The sequence below is a fragment of the Alosa alosa genome, chromosome 12, assembly GCF_017589495.1.
Source record: "Alosa alosa isolate M-15738 ecotype Scorff River chromosome 12, AALO_Geno_1.1, whole genome shotgun sequence".
In the NCBI taxonomy this organism is placed as follows: domain Eukaryota; kingdom Metazoa; phylum Chordata; class Actinopteri; order Clupeiformes; family Clupeidae; genus Alosa; species Alosa alosa.
The window spans coordinates 27,853,465-27,867,527 of record NC_063200.1 but is presented as its reverse complement, the minus strand read 5'-3'; the positions used below and the strand labels follow the sequence as shown (position 1 = coordinate 27,867,527).

At 42.2% G+C, this 14,063-nt stretch overlaps 1 protein-coding gene across 1 annotated transcript in view; it reads left to right on the top strand.

Moving 5' to 3' along the window:
• The first annotated feature begins 580 nt into the window (after positions 1–580).
• Positions 581–14,063, top strand: part of dnai1.2 (dynein, axonemal, intermediate chain 1, paralog 2) — a 34,252-nt gene continuing 20,769 nt past the window's right edge. Inside the window, exons 1-16 of the mRNA XM_048258365.1 lie at positions 581–780; positions 1,113–1,229; positions 1,349–1,429; positions 1,849–1,975; positions 2,216–2,271; positions 2,683–2,832; positions 3,745–3,804; positions 4,028–4,156; positions 4,815–4,899; positions 5,053–5,170; positions 5,370–5,413; positions 5,622–5,869; positions 6,539–6,628; positions 6,830–6,917; positions 8,135–8,214; positions 12,323–12,471. Of these exons, the coding sequence (XP_048114322.1) occupies positions 739–780; positions 1,113–1,229; positions 1,349–1,429; positions 1,849–1,975; positions 2,216–2,271; positions 2,683–2,832; positions 3,745–3,804; positions 4,028–4,156; positions 4,815–4,899; positions 5,053–5,170; positions 5,370–5,413; positions 5,622–5,869; positions 6,539–6,628; positions 6,830–6,917; positions 8,135–8,214; positions 12,323–12,471 (1,664 nt within the window). The 5' untranslated portion in view covers positions 581–738. The remainder of the gene's footprint in view (positions 781–1,112; positions 1,230–1,348; positions 1,430–1,848; positions 1,976–2,215; positions 2,272–2,682; positions 2,833–3,744; positions 3,805–4,027; positions 4,157–4,814; positions 4,900–5,052; positions 5,171–5,369; positions 5,414–5,621; positions 5,870–6,538; positions 6,629–6,829; positions 6,918–8,134; positions 8,215–12,322; positions 12,472–14,063) is intronic.

Below are 14,063 nucleotides of genomic sequence, written 5' to 3'. Positions count from 1 at the left end.
AACGTCTTCCGGAAACAGATGATCGACAATCCAGGAAGTGTTGCAGTGTCCAGAAGTTTCTGAAACACGGAGTGCTATTGGATGCACTACAAACTCTCACTATTTTTTACAGTCTATGCTCTCAACTCAACACTTTCTAATGTTGCCTAATAAATAGGTAAAGGCTCTACAAATTAATTATATGTTTATATTTACGTTTATGGTAGCCCAGAGCCTTATAGATAGCTATGGCTCTGTGGTAGCCTATTTGGCTATGGGCTTAAACACCTTGAAAATAGTTAGTAGGCTAGTAAATACAGTTGAAAATCTAATAGTAAATAAAGATAAAGATAAAATAGATAGATAGATAGATAGATAGATAGATAGATAGATAGACAGACATACAGACAGACAGGGAGGGAGGGAGGGAGTAGTAAAAAAAAGTAGTAAATAAAGGACTAGTCAATAAAGTTGAAAAGTATAATAGTAAATAAAAAATAGTAAATAATAAAGTTGCATTCAGTTTACAAATTGTAAACGGCGCTGGCCCAGACCCCTTGAACGCACCCAAAGCACTCGATCCAGGCCGTTGCCAGCGCAACCAACACAAACAGTTGCAGGGAGCAGTCTTGTTTACTTCTGTTAGTATCCTTTCATTGCATCTAAATTATATTTAGGTGCCATAATTCACCATTCTCCTAATGCTGAATGATTGAGTAAAGGTTTTCCTTAGAGCACTAGCAAATTAACACTGAAACGATGCCTGTGCCTAAAAAAACTGTGGCTGCCCGAGCCAGACGGGTAAGTTAAGATGACAAGTTGACCTGCATAACGCATAGCTTGCTCAAAGTTGATAAGCTGAACAGTTTTTTTTTAAATGATCGAGACATGTCAGAATAATTGAAAAAACCATTAGGAAGAAGTATGGCTTTGCTCAATGGGATGCCAGAGATGCTTTCCAACCTCTTGTTCTTATCTAATGTAGGCTTAACGTTATGACTAACTTCTACGGCTGGCTAGCACAGACTCACATTTGAAATGTATGGTTTGGGAATTTGGCAGCTTTCTATTAGTTGTCTGAAATCACTTTAGTGATGCCCATGAACACAATTGAATAACTTGCATTTTTGTAGGGGTCCGTGTTCCAGGCTAAGACGACTGACGGGCCAGACTTTGGTGATGGGGTTGATGACTGGCTCCAAGGAAAAACTTTGGTGAAACCCCCTGACCAGCTGGACCTTACTGAAGCAGTGAGTATCAGAGGCACGATGTACTGTATCACTGTCTGTGACACATTCTACATTCATTCATAACTTGATGTACTAGCTGATACTGATAACAACTTTTCCTTGTCCTCTCTGTCCTTCAGGAACTGAAGGAAGAATTCACAAGGATCCTCACGGCCAACAATCCACATGCTCCACAGAATATTGTCCGCTACAGCTTCAAAGTAAGTTGTTTTAAAAGTAAAAAAAAAAAAAAGAAAACCACTGTGTGATTCTGGAATGAAAATGAGCTGTTTGAGTTACAAAATCAAAGTCGTTGAAAGGTCATCACAGGGACACTAACACCATCTCTGGAAAAGACAAAATGACGAGAAAAGACCACAAACATACAAGATACAAGATACAGTTTATTGTCACATGCATATAGTTACTGGATGTAAGAAATGCAGTAAAATTATGTCTGGTGTCAGCCTATTTGTGCATTTATGGGGGGGGGGGGCAAAAAGTGCAGTAGAAGAGGGGTTTAGTAGATTAAGTGGCAAGGGCTGCATAAGAAAGGTGGGGGATTGGGATGGGGGCACCAACAAGGAGCACCCAAGAGCAATGTGAAGATTATTAAAGATATAAACTTCTGTGTTTCCAGGAGCGCTCTTATAAGACCATCAGTAGTGTAGACCAACTAGCAGTTCACTTCGTCCTGGAGGGAAATCTTCTTCACAAGGACTCCGATGAAGCTCGCAGGCAAAGGGCTAAACAAGGCCTCCCAGAAGGTATGAATCTGTTAGATAGCACATTCAGTCCGACAGGGACCACAGATGAATATTTAGAGACTAGCAGTCAGCATAAAAAGTGTCACTAAACAATATATATCCTAAATTGCTTTACTAGCCAGTCTGCCATTAGATCCACTGTTGTAGTGTGGTGGGCCCCAGACTACAGGATGTGTGCAGGGTTATTATGTTCATGAAACACGGGTGTATGTGCATGGGAATAATATGGCTATGTTACAGAGAAACCAGTGGACACTGCCGCAGCAGAGACAGATGAGGAGAAGGTGGAGACTCCGGTAATGATACCGAGGCTTTCACACTCGTTTCACAACCATTTATCATCATAAATCCCCAGAATTAAGCACAGAACTGTTGGCCCAGTGAATAAGACACCTCATATATCATGCAATTAAAGTCTGACCTTTACAAAGGCACCATGTCTTTGATTTAAATATGCATAATTCTCACATTGAAATGAAAATAGTTCTTACAATAGTGTGCTGTCAGAAGATGGTAGTTCATCTGTTTAAGAGTTTACAGTGAAAATAAGTGCAATTGCCAGATCTACAGAAGCTACACATTCAACACCAGTTACATTTGTATTGATATCAGACTTATGCAATCAATCTAATAATTTTTCTGTGTTGTATTTTCTTGCATCAAGTTGAGATTATGTAAAACCTGTTGACCCTGCTGCACCTCCTCAGGGCGATGCAGGGGAGGAGGCGGGTGAGGAGGGCGGCGGGGAGGAGAGGCCAGACAGCGAGGAGGTCAAGAGAGGCCAGAAGGAGTGCAAACTCACCAACCAGTTCAACTTCAGCGAGCGTGCTTCCCAAACCCTCAACAACCCCCTCAGGGTAGGCTAGCACCAGACTGTTCCCTCACAAAGAAAGAGCTTAGCAAGAGACAGTTTTGCACTGATGAAATACCATCAGTAGTCACAAAAAACAGTAGCAGGAATTAGGAACACTGTATGAATAGCTATACTTCATAGAGAGTTTTTTTTTATCAAGTAATGAAAGCCCCATTGTTGAACATTGACTTTTATGAACTCATGAACCTGGATAATGAATTGAAATGTTCAATGAATCTTCACTGGTTTAAGGAATATAAAGCTACTTTGAACCATGAGTGTGAATCATTTAGTCTAACAAATAAGACCATTTTTGCTGCATCTGTTATACTCTGTCAGGGACTTCCACTTTTTATTTAATTAAATATTTTTGTCATATTTTTTCTCAAAGGGGCAGATTATTCTCTCTGCTCCAGATCTCATTTCCATGCAGACAATAGCTGCAGAGGTGACTGTGAGATTTAATATCACTATCCATACATATTCATGCGTATGATTCAGTAGTCCCATCCCCCCCTTCGCTGTAAGTGTTGCTCAGCAGAATGGCGACGAGGGAAAGACTGTTTCATACAACGTAAGCCATCTGTGACTGCACTGCGATCATGGAAACGTGTCAACATGATTTACGCTTGCATTAACATTAACTAAGACAAAATAATGCCCCGGGTTTTGCACAAAGACAATTCATAGAAAGCATTTATAAGGCTAAGCAATGCCTTGTAGACTGTCAAATTATAGGTTTGTAAAAGTTTTCTGGGCGAGATGTGCACTGGGACTGCTGTTGTAGGCTGATATGTGGATCCCTTAACAGACTCTCTCGAATGTGGCATTGCCAGAGTATTAAACATTTATGACATTCTTGAAGTGACATTCATAAAGAACCAAGATGTGCTTAAGTCTTTTTTCTTTACATAAGGAGAGGGAATGTCAGACGGAACCCCCTCCTCGTGCAAACTTCTCAGCCACAGCTAATCAGGTGAGACTGCTGATGTCTACTGGTGGGTTTAATAAGACAGAATAAGCAATGCTACAGTTTTAAGATATAGTAATTGCCAGTTTTGTTGTCTGTTATCGCATCTTATTGGCAACAGAATTGTTCTCTGCTCCAATGTGCTATCCCCTCAGCGATATTTCCCCTTTCCAAAGAGATATCACTATTGTATTCTGTATTCTCCATTGAATATTGCATTTGTCCTCAGTGGGAGATCTATGATGGTTATTTGGAAGAGCTGCAGAAGCAAGAGAAGAATAAGGAGAAGCAGAAAGCTCAGCCCACTAAGAAAGAGGAGGACAAAGGCAAGAAGAAGATGATGATGGTAGAAATGCAGGTGAGATCACATGTGTGTGTGTGTGTGTGTGTGTGTGTGTGTGTGTGTGTGTCTTAGTGTTTATATTGATGACGCCAGTTTATCTGCAATTTAGTACCTCATCTCAAGAGACTTGAAGCTGACAAAATAACTAAAAACAGTGCAGTGTGGATTCCCCCTTAGGTCATGTTGGAATCAGCATGAGAGAAGTGTAAAATTACAAACAAAACACAAGAGGCGGCTTCTCTGTGTGTGTGTCAAGTCGAAGCGTGACTGCTAACAGCAAGCTGTGAAATCCTAATGTAACACAAGCGTGTGAGTTTGAGGAATTGCCATGGGTCTAGACAGGACATGAAATCATGCATTGTTCAGTGCTATCCAGAAACACCTCTCACTGTTGGAGAAAAAAAAAACAATCATGGCCTTAAAGTAGCCTATCATTTGTGGTGCGTAATGTTTTACCAATAGTAAGAAAAATATATCAGCATGGCTCAGTGAAGTGATAGCATAACCATTAGACTAAGATAATAATTTGAGCTACCCCTACATGATCACAAACCACTGTGACAAAGTAAGTCAGAATTCTCAGAAAACAAAGACTAAGAGGCTCTGACGTAGGCCAGCGTAATGGTCTGTCTAGCTGGGTAATAGCCACGTTTTATTCTCTCGCCAATGACAGAGTGATGACATCAGTAAAGTGTCAAAGGCCGCAAAGATCGTGGAGCGCATGGTCAACCAGAACACATTTGACGACATCGCCCAGGGTACGTCCACTTTTCTGTTTCTCTCCCTCGGCCACTGCTGATTCATTTGATTGGTTGATCTGAATCATTTGTCCTTATGTGTCACTGCCTTGCGGACTTGAGTGAATGAGTCAGTGCTTTCCATCTCCTGTTTGTGTGTGTGTGTTTGTCCAGACTTCAAGTACTTTGAGGACGCCTCGGACGAGTTCCGGGACCAGGAAGGCACCCTGCTGCCGCTGTGGAAGTTCCAGTACGACAAAGCCAAGAGACTTGCTGTTACCGCCCTCTGCTGGTTAGTCTACGTAATTACAAATCAAATCACATTGAGTACATGTGTGAAAGGGCCATGTCCATTCAGATGTACGCTTATAAGAATAATATATGTTAACTTGTTTAAGGTGGAAGTCTTACAAGTGGCCAGCTTAGATAAATTGCTGCTTAAAATTGGACAAGATCATTCAATGTATTAATGTATAATTGTCATCCTTCAGGAATGAAAACTACAGAGATCTGTTTGCTGTGGGCCTTGGGTCGTGTAAGTTACACTAAACCACTCCCCTAATAAATTACATGATAAAGATGTGTTTGTGGTGGCCATTTTCCTATTCAAGGTTTTGATTGTTGCCACTTTGTGGTAAAATGAGCTGATCAAGGCAGAAAGGAAACATTATCCTCATGAGAGGGGCTTCTCTCCCTCTCTGTCTCTCTCTCTCACTCTGTCTCTCTCTCCGTCTCTCTGGCAGATGACTTTACTAAACAGGGCCGAGGCATGCTGCTGTTCTACTCCCTGAAGAACCCCACCTACCCGGAGAACATCTACCTCACCACGTCCGGCATCATGTGCCTGGACATCCACCCACACATCTCCTACCTGGTGGCCGTGGGCTTCTACGATGGCTGCGTGGGCGTCTACAGCCTGAAGGAGGAGAGCAGCCAGCCCATCTACAAGAGCACGGCTAAGTCCGGCAAACACACAGACCCTGTCTGGCAGGTGTGTGTTTGTGTGTGTGTGTGTGTGTGTGTGTGTGTGTGTCACAATCACATCCAACAGACACATCATCTGACCAGGCTGGTGCATTGTGTGTGCGTGTGTCTCTTTGTGTTTGTGTGCAAGTGTGTCCGTGAATATATTTCCGTGTATCTGTTTGTCATCCAGATGGCTCTAGTTAATGTCTTGTCCCATCACCAGTATCAAGATTAAACATTGCTCTTTGACTTTGATCAGAACATAAAAGGCTGCCGTGGTGCTTAGTTACCTAGTTTGAAGTCATGAAGCCACTAGAAAAAGCTCCTGATTAAAAGAATGGCAGTGCAAAACAAAGTCATCCATATTTAAAGGGAAAAAAAGAAAAACAAGACATGTGCCCTTGGACATTTTGTCTCAGGTGTTTTGGTTGAGATCAAACTGACCTACAGTCTCCAGACTGAATTTAAGGATTTAATGAATTTAAGGAGTTCAAGTTCAGTGTTTCGTGGCAATGGTTCCTTCAATGTTCTTGAACAAGATTTATTTTCCCGGACGTATTCTGTGGAGAGAACGGGTTCTTCTATGGACCAAGAAAGAGCCACCATCTTGGCAAAGCATGAAAAGTGCAGTGTTGGGAAGCTTCTGTGCTTTTGGGCTTGTAGTAATGTACTGGGTGCTCTGGTTGTGTAATAGGTGCGCTGGCAGAACGATGACATGGACCACAATCACAACTTCTTCTCTGTGTCGTCAGATGGCAGAGTGGTGTCCTGGACCCTGGTCAAGGTGAGCGAACAACTTGTGCTTTGATCGTGTGCTTTCTTTTGTATGCACTGGCTACTATTTCCCCTTGGGGATCAATAAAGTATCTATCTATCTATCTATCTATCTATCTATCTATCTACTAAGCAGTCTGTGTTCTGTGCATCTGTGTGTGTGTGTGTGTGTGTGTGTGTGTGTGTTTGTGTGTGTTGATTGTGACTACAGAATGAGTTGGTGTATACAGACATCATTAAGCTGTCCTTAGAGGGTCCGCCGTCAGATGGGACAGAAGGCATGCAGCTGCCAACCATGGGTAAGACAACTGTGTGAGCACACAGTCTCTCACACACACACACCCACACACGCACACACACACACACACACACACACACACACACACACACACACACACACACACACAGATGCACAGAACACACACACACACACACACACACAAAACATGTTGGGTTTCATGTGAATTCGGACCATTAAAATTGGAGTAGATTTTAAAAAAAAAAGCATTTCTTATACGTCAAGTAAGAAATTAATTTGCTAGAGGGGGGTGGATGAAGTGCTGAGTCACATAGGGTGTAATGTGACTAAGCTTGATGGAAATGGGTTTGCTCACATTAAATTAAAGTTTTTAACCCACAGCTGTTCACAATTCCTCTCTTGATGAAGAGAATGTCCATTTCTTTTAACCAAATTCTCATAAACGCACTTGAAATATGCCAACAAGTTGGATGGAAATCCAGCCACAGACTTTCATTGCAAAAGCAAATATAGCTTTTAATATTGCAAAAGCGCATATAGCTGTTTCAAATCAGGACTGTAATGCTTTGGCAAGCTCACTCAGTCATGTGCGTTATTAGATATTAGCTGATCTTAACATGGCCGTGTGAATTGCCCTCATGTCGCCCATCTCCCTCACTGACAACATCGGTCAGGCAGTAATATCCGCCCCCCTCCTCGCCGAGGGATTATCACTCCTCCAGCACCTCAGCTGCACTTTTATTGGAACCTCTCTCCTATTAAGAGGCTCTTTCAGGTCAGGTCCGGAGATTAATCTCCATTCGTGGGCCGATGAAAGGGATGAGGAAGGGGGAGAAGGAGCACTTGTAGACAGGGAGAGAAGGAGGAGGAGGAGGAGATCCAGTCTGGGGTTGTCTGCAGTGGTGCTGAGTGACCGCTGTTTGGAGACAGGGCTGACGGCCGCGGATGCTGGGCGTCCAGCTGGCAGCACTGGCATTTCTGTCGTCCGATCCGTATGTTACAGATGGGGTTGGCCGTGCGCCAGAGACATATTGCTGAAGCGAGGGAAACTCTGTTTTCCTGTAATATTCACAATGTGGTTATAAATAGATTTGGGGCAATTATTATGCTTTTAGCGATACTCTGATTAGAGGCTTGCTGATTGCGACAGGAATGAAGTAGACCTACCTCTATCTTTCCATTCAGTCTGTGTTTATTTATTTATTTATCTATTTGTTTGTTTATTTGTACGCATGTTTTTTTTTATGTGTCCTGTAGCTTGTGGCACATCATTTGACTTCCATAAGCAGATTGACTACCTGTTCCTGGTTGGCACAGAAGAAGGAAAGATCCACAAGGTGAGCAATAACTATTTGTAAGCACCATAGACTATATACTGTATACAGTCTATGGTAAGCACAAGGCATCCTGCTGATCTTCTGTAAGCATTCAGAGAACGTAACTACTACAAAGGTGGCCAGAGCAGAACTACTACAAAGGTGGCCAGAGCAGAACTACTACAAAGGTAGGTGGCCAGAGCAGAACTACTATAAAGGTGGCCAGAGCAGAACTACTACAAAGGTGGCCAGAGCAGAACTACTACAAAGGTGGCCAGAGCAGAACTACTACAAAGGTGGCCAGAGCAGAACTACTATAAAGGTGGCCAGAGCAGAACTACTACAAAGGTGGCCAGAGCAGAACTACTACAAAGGTGGCCAGAGCAGAACTACTACAAAGGTGGCCAGAGCAGAACTACTACAAAGGTGGCTTCACCTTTATTTTCCTTTTTCTGGTGAGCAGTACTCACCACCCTGTGTGTGTGTCTGTGTCTGTGTCTGTGTTTTTGTGTGTGTGTGTATGTGTGTTTGTGTGTGTTTCCCTTTCTGTCTTCTGAAACCACTGTTTCATCTGTTTTCTGTAACTAGCAGCAGAGTAGCTTTAGTCCTTGGGGATGCAAGAAAGCACTTTGTTTAGTAGAACTAAAAGCTCCCACTCTTATTTCATCATACAAACACACACACACACACACACACACACACATGTGTATGGGTCTAAGTGTGATGACTCAGGCAGGCAGTGGCAAAAGATGAATAGCCCATAGAAAGCAGGCAGGCAGGCCAATGCATCACAGCCAGTTATGTGTGTTGTAGACATATGTGGGTAGAAACCCGAGTATGAGCAGGTACACACAGTCTCTTACCAACCTGCAAACTCATAAACAAATAAATACATATTCATAGTACACATGTACTGTGTACACACATCTGCACAGGTTCACAAACAGGTCAGTTGCTAGGTTACAGATACGCAGGTGAGTCACGCCACTCCGTCTGGCATTTTGTTTTTTTATTTAATTTTATAATAATTTTCATATTTTGATCCATTGTGTTCTGTGTTTTGTTTGTAGTCTTTGTCAAACTTAATTGCTTTACGTGGCTTTTATTTTCAGGACATTCTGCCTTATTAGTAATATATTATTCTTCTGATATTATTAATCTTGTTCATATTCATCTGCATCAGGCTACATTAACATTAATTTAACGTCCATTGGGCTGAAAAAAGTCTTGTCTAGATCTTAGACTGGTTAGGTCTGTGAGATCCGGTGATACCTTCCTGAAGTCTGGACTACTGCTGATACAAAGATGCTCTTCCAGTGTCATTCGGGCCAGAAAAATGAAATGGATTGAAATTTTTTTATGGGAGAATACTTATTTAACTTTTTTTTCAGAAAAAGTCATAGTGAATTTAAGGTCAATTGTCTAATGGAAAAAGTTTCCTAAACAATAGTAGTAGTTAAATAACCCCTTGGCAATGTGTGACCACAATAAAACCTAAATGCCACATACACATGGCTTGATTCAGTGAGAAGTTAATAGTCTTCGCACTCAGGAGACATCCATGGGGCCAACATTATCCGGGAGCGCTAGACTCTCCTCCAAAAGGTTTCAGACCAAGAGATTTGGGGATGACTACTTGCTCAATATGTCTCCCTGCCTCACAGACACACACATTTATATTGAAAGTTACTGGACAGTTGCCAAACACAATGAGAGTCAGCCTCACACACACACACACACACACACACACACACACACACACACACACACACACACACACACACACACACCTAGTCACTCTCCCTGAACCAGTCCAAGAGTGCCATGACAGGTCATTTAAGGCATCCCACAGTAGATTTATCCTCCAATTTCCTCCCGGGCTGCCTGTGCCTGCGGGCGCTTGGCGGCAGACTGACAGGGCTCTGGATAAGCCAGGGAGACATGCGCACGTCTGCAGTCACACTTCAGGGGACCTGTCTGTCTCCCAGGATAGTCGCCTCCATGTTTTAGCTCCTGCCAAAATGTCAGTCTGGGCGAAGAGGGCTTTGTAGGGGCTACTTTATCAACTGGGCTGTGCTGACCACTCAGACTGCTGGACGGCCGGCAAGCTCACTTTCAGGGCCTGTCCACACGGAGACGCTTTTTAGCTTAAACGCAGAGGTTTTGCTTCGTCTTGGCCGAGCGTCCAAACGAATCCTGTAAACGCACTGCCCGAAACCGCACTTTTCTGAAACCTGGTCCCAGGCCTAGAGCCTGTCCACACGGAGACGCTTTTTAGGTTAAACGCAGAGGTTTTGCTTCGTCTTGGCCGAGCGTCCAAACGAATCCTGTAAACGCACTGCCCGAAACCGCGACTTTTCTGAAACCTGGTCCCAGAGTGGAGAAATCTGAAACCGTGAGTCTGCTTGAGTTCGTTTAGACAGCTTAAAACCGCGACATCCTGCTTGGCGTGATCGATGATGTCATCGCCACACCTCAGCTGCCCTGGACTTGCACTTATATAGTACTGCCTAACAATACTAGTTTTTATACATGACATTACCTACGATTACACTCTGTTAAGATAAATATCACAACTGATGCTGCGCAGCTACCGATAGCTTATGACTTGGTGGACTGAACACTGTTTTTCCCGTGTTTTTTATGCATTGTACTGTCAGTGACGCTGAGAAACTTAAGTTATTAGGAAAGTGCGTGTAAGTTTAGGCTACATTAATTTGTGCGTAGTGCCAGTGTCATTCATTTATTTTACATGTCTTACAACATATATACATGCATTCACAGTCGAAAGGAAATAAGCAGATTTAAGCATACAAAGACACTTAGAACTCACGCTAAGTTTATGGTAGCACACTGAATGCGAATGCACTATATGATGCAGGCAAAAGTATTCTGTTACTAACGAAGGTTTTATAGCAATATTATAAATGTGGCGACAGAATAGCCTAGAACTTGGGTAAGCCTTGCGTTTAGTAGCCTAATTGCGGTGATAGCCAAAACTAATGTCAATCACGGACTATCCTACAACCAAAGAAAGTAAAGGTGATTAGTAGGCCTACCTGTGTTAGCCAAATAAAGGACGGGACTGCACCCTTCACAAACCGTAAAATAAAGTTTATTAGTTTTACAGTTGACTACAGTTGACAGTTCACCATCAGTCCACATAGACAGTAACAGTCCACACAAACAATTCTGGTTTCCCTGCACTAGCCATTTCTCCGTAGTCTATTCTGTCTATTTTTAAAGCGCAAGTTTTGGTGAATTTCTGTAAAGACACAGTGCCACCTATAGGCCTGGGGTATGAAGTAACGTGTTGAGTCGTGTTGAGATGGATCCGTTTGGACGCAAATATTCTTGATACGGTTCCAGGGAAGACGGAGGAAAAAAAGATTGCTTTGGTACGTGTGGACTAGGCCTCACTTCCAGTCATTTTGAAAATAGATATAAACCATGAGAATCTGTTACCCTTTTTCACAGGATGCTTTTGACAGATAAGGGCAGTCTATGGAAAGCCAGAAACCTGCACTGTATATTAAGTCATTTCACTGTCATGTGGAAATCAGAGCAAAACAGAGCATATTCATTTGGAATGCATTATGGGTTGTTTACTACCCATGAAGCCTTTGAAACATCCTAGGCCTGATGAGTGAGAGCTTGGAATTGTGAACGCTTGATTAAGCACTGTAAAAAGCCTCAACGCTCTGCTGCACTTCAGAGCTGAATAAATTGTTTCATTGTTTGCAGGTGCACCACCAGGAGTAATTAGCTCAGTGAGCATTTTGTATGCCCTTTAAGGATCCTTTTTGTTGCAGAAGTGTAACTTGGGTTGCTTAACACGTTGTTTGAATGTTTTATGAGCAAAATGCTGATTTCACTGGATGCATCTTTTAAGGCGTTTTGTTATCGAGACTTTTCTCTCAAATCAATAGCCTATGTACACAGGAAGCTTTTACCACAGCAGCCTTCCTGACAGCCTTCCTGAGACAGACAGGTCTCCTTTAAAAAGTATTTTATGGCTCAATGATTGGATATGACGTGTGTTTGTGTGTGTGTGTGTGTGTGTGTGTGTGTGTGTGTGTGTGTGTGTGTGTGTGTTCTCTCTCTCTCTCTCTCTCTCTCTCTCTCTCAGTGCTCCAAAGCATACTCCAGCCAGTTCCTCCAGACGTATGATGCCCACAACATGGCAGTGGATGCGGTCAAGTGGAACCACTTCCACCCCAAAGTTTTCATCTCCTGCAGCTCTGACTGGACCGTCAAGATCTGGGACCACACCATTGAGTATGCACACACATACACATACACACACACACACACACACACATTAGATAAATAGCTACATATCTGAATGCATATGAAGAGTTTGGTTCCAAAACGCTATAAATCAAATAACTATACATTTCCACTGAAATTACTTGGAAAACAAAAAAATTACATTTATGAAAATGCATTAAAATGGAGGATATAGCGTTTTGGAACCGAACTGAACATATTCACTCAACCTTTGTGCACTTAAAAAGCTCATGAAGGTGTGCACACAGACATATGATTCCATGCATGCAGATGTAGTATAGATACTGACAGATGTTTCCATTATGGTTGAAAGTGTGGGAATCATGATGGTGTGTGTGGACATTGTGTAACAGACACTAACCGCATGTGTCCCTGAAGCTAAAGCACACATGTGAAAATGCTTTGCATTTCCCTCTTCTGGGTGGAATTACTTTATAGTTCTTCCACAGTCATTGTGGCACGTGTAATTATCCTGTCACTCGGGGTCACTGTAAATGTTTTAAAAAGGGAAATACCCATGATTGGCTCTCTGTAATTATTCAGTCTCTCTGACAGCCCCTTATGCTTTGCTTGATTGGCGATGCTACACAATACGTCTGCTACCCTCATCGAGATTTTATTGTGCAGCGCCTCAGCCTGCCAGCAGGGGGCTCTAATGCCATACCAAGCTATGGGAGCACATAGATGCCACCCTGTGTGTCATCCTGATGGTGGATATTCTGTTCAGTTTTCTGTTGAAATGAGTGGAGGTGTATTCTGTTTTGAAGTAGAAGGTAGAGTGGTTTCCCTTATCAGAAAAGCATCAGTGTTTAAAAATTATTTATTATAATGTTCAAAGCTAAATAGTAGCACTTCAATTTGGGGATTTTGTATATGGTGCAAATACGTTGGTAAAGAACAGTACACCTAAATACAAGAAATGCATGACATGTATTGACTACCATTAAAAACCATAAGCTTGCAGTGAGAAATGGACAGCCTAAGAATGGTTTAAATGGTCAAAATAAGTGCCTTCCGTAACATCTCTACAGACAGGTGCCCTTTAAGAACACGCCATTCTACATTTTGTCACATGGAGATTTATCACGCCGTTTGCTTAATTGTCTGCTCATTTGCAATGTATCTCAGACTGAGACGTCTATTAGACAATTATTTAAATGGTAGTTTAACAAGGCATAAAGGAGTTTTGTGTTAAGGTTGGAAAATCAATTATGTTTTACTTCCAAAGGTCCTTGAAACGTCACTTATTGAAGATAGGCTAGATATTGTTCTGGACATGGTTCTTGCAGCTAGTGTGACAGCCAATCAATTATTCTTTGTTTCGTAACTTTGTAACTGCCGGAAACAGAGACTAGGTGTTGGCAATGCTTAGTTGTGTTAAGATTTTGTTGTAAATGCAAGATGGCTGCCAAATAAGATTAAAGCAAAGTAACAATATTAGAATTTGCCATCAAACGTTAGATCAGATAAAATGCTCATTATGTATCAATTTTTCCCGTATCCAAATATGTTGACAGATTTGATTATGCTCTGATGTCACATTCACTCCGCTGTTCACAGAGAACAGCTGTTGTCCTCTT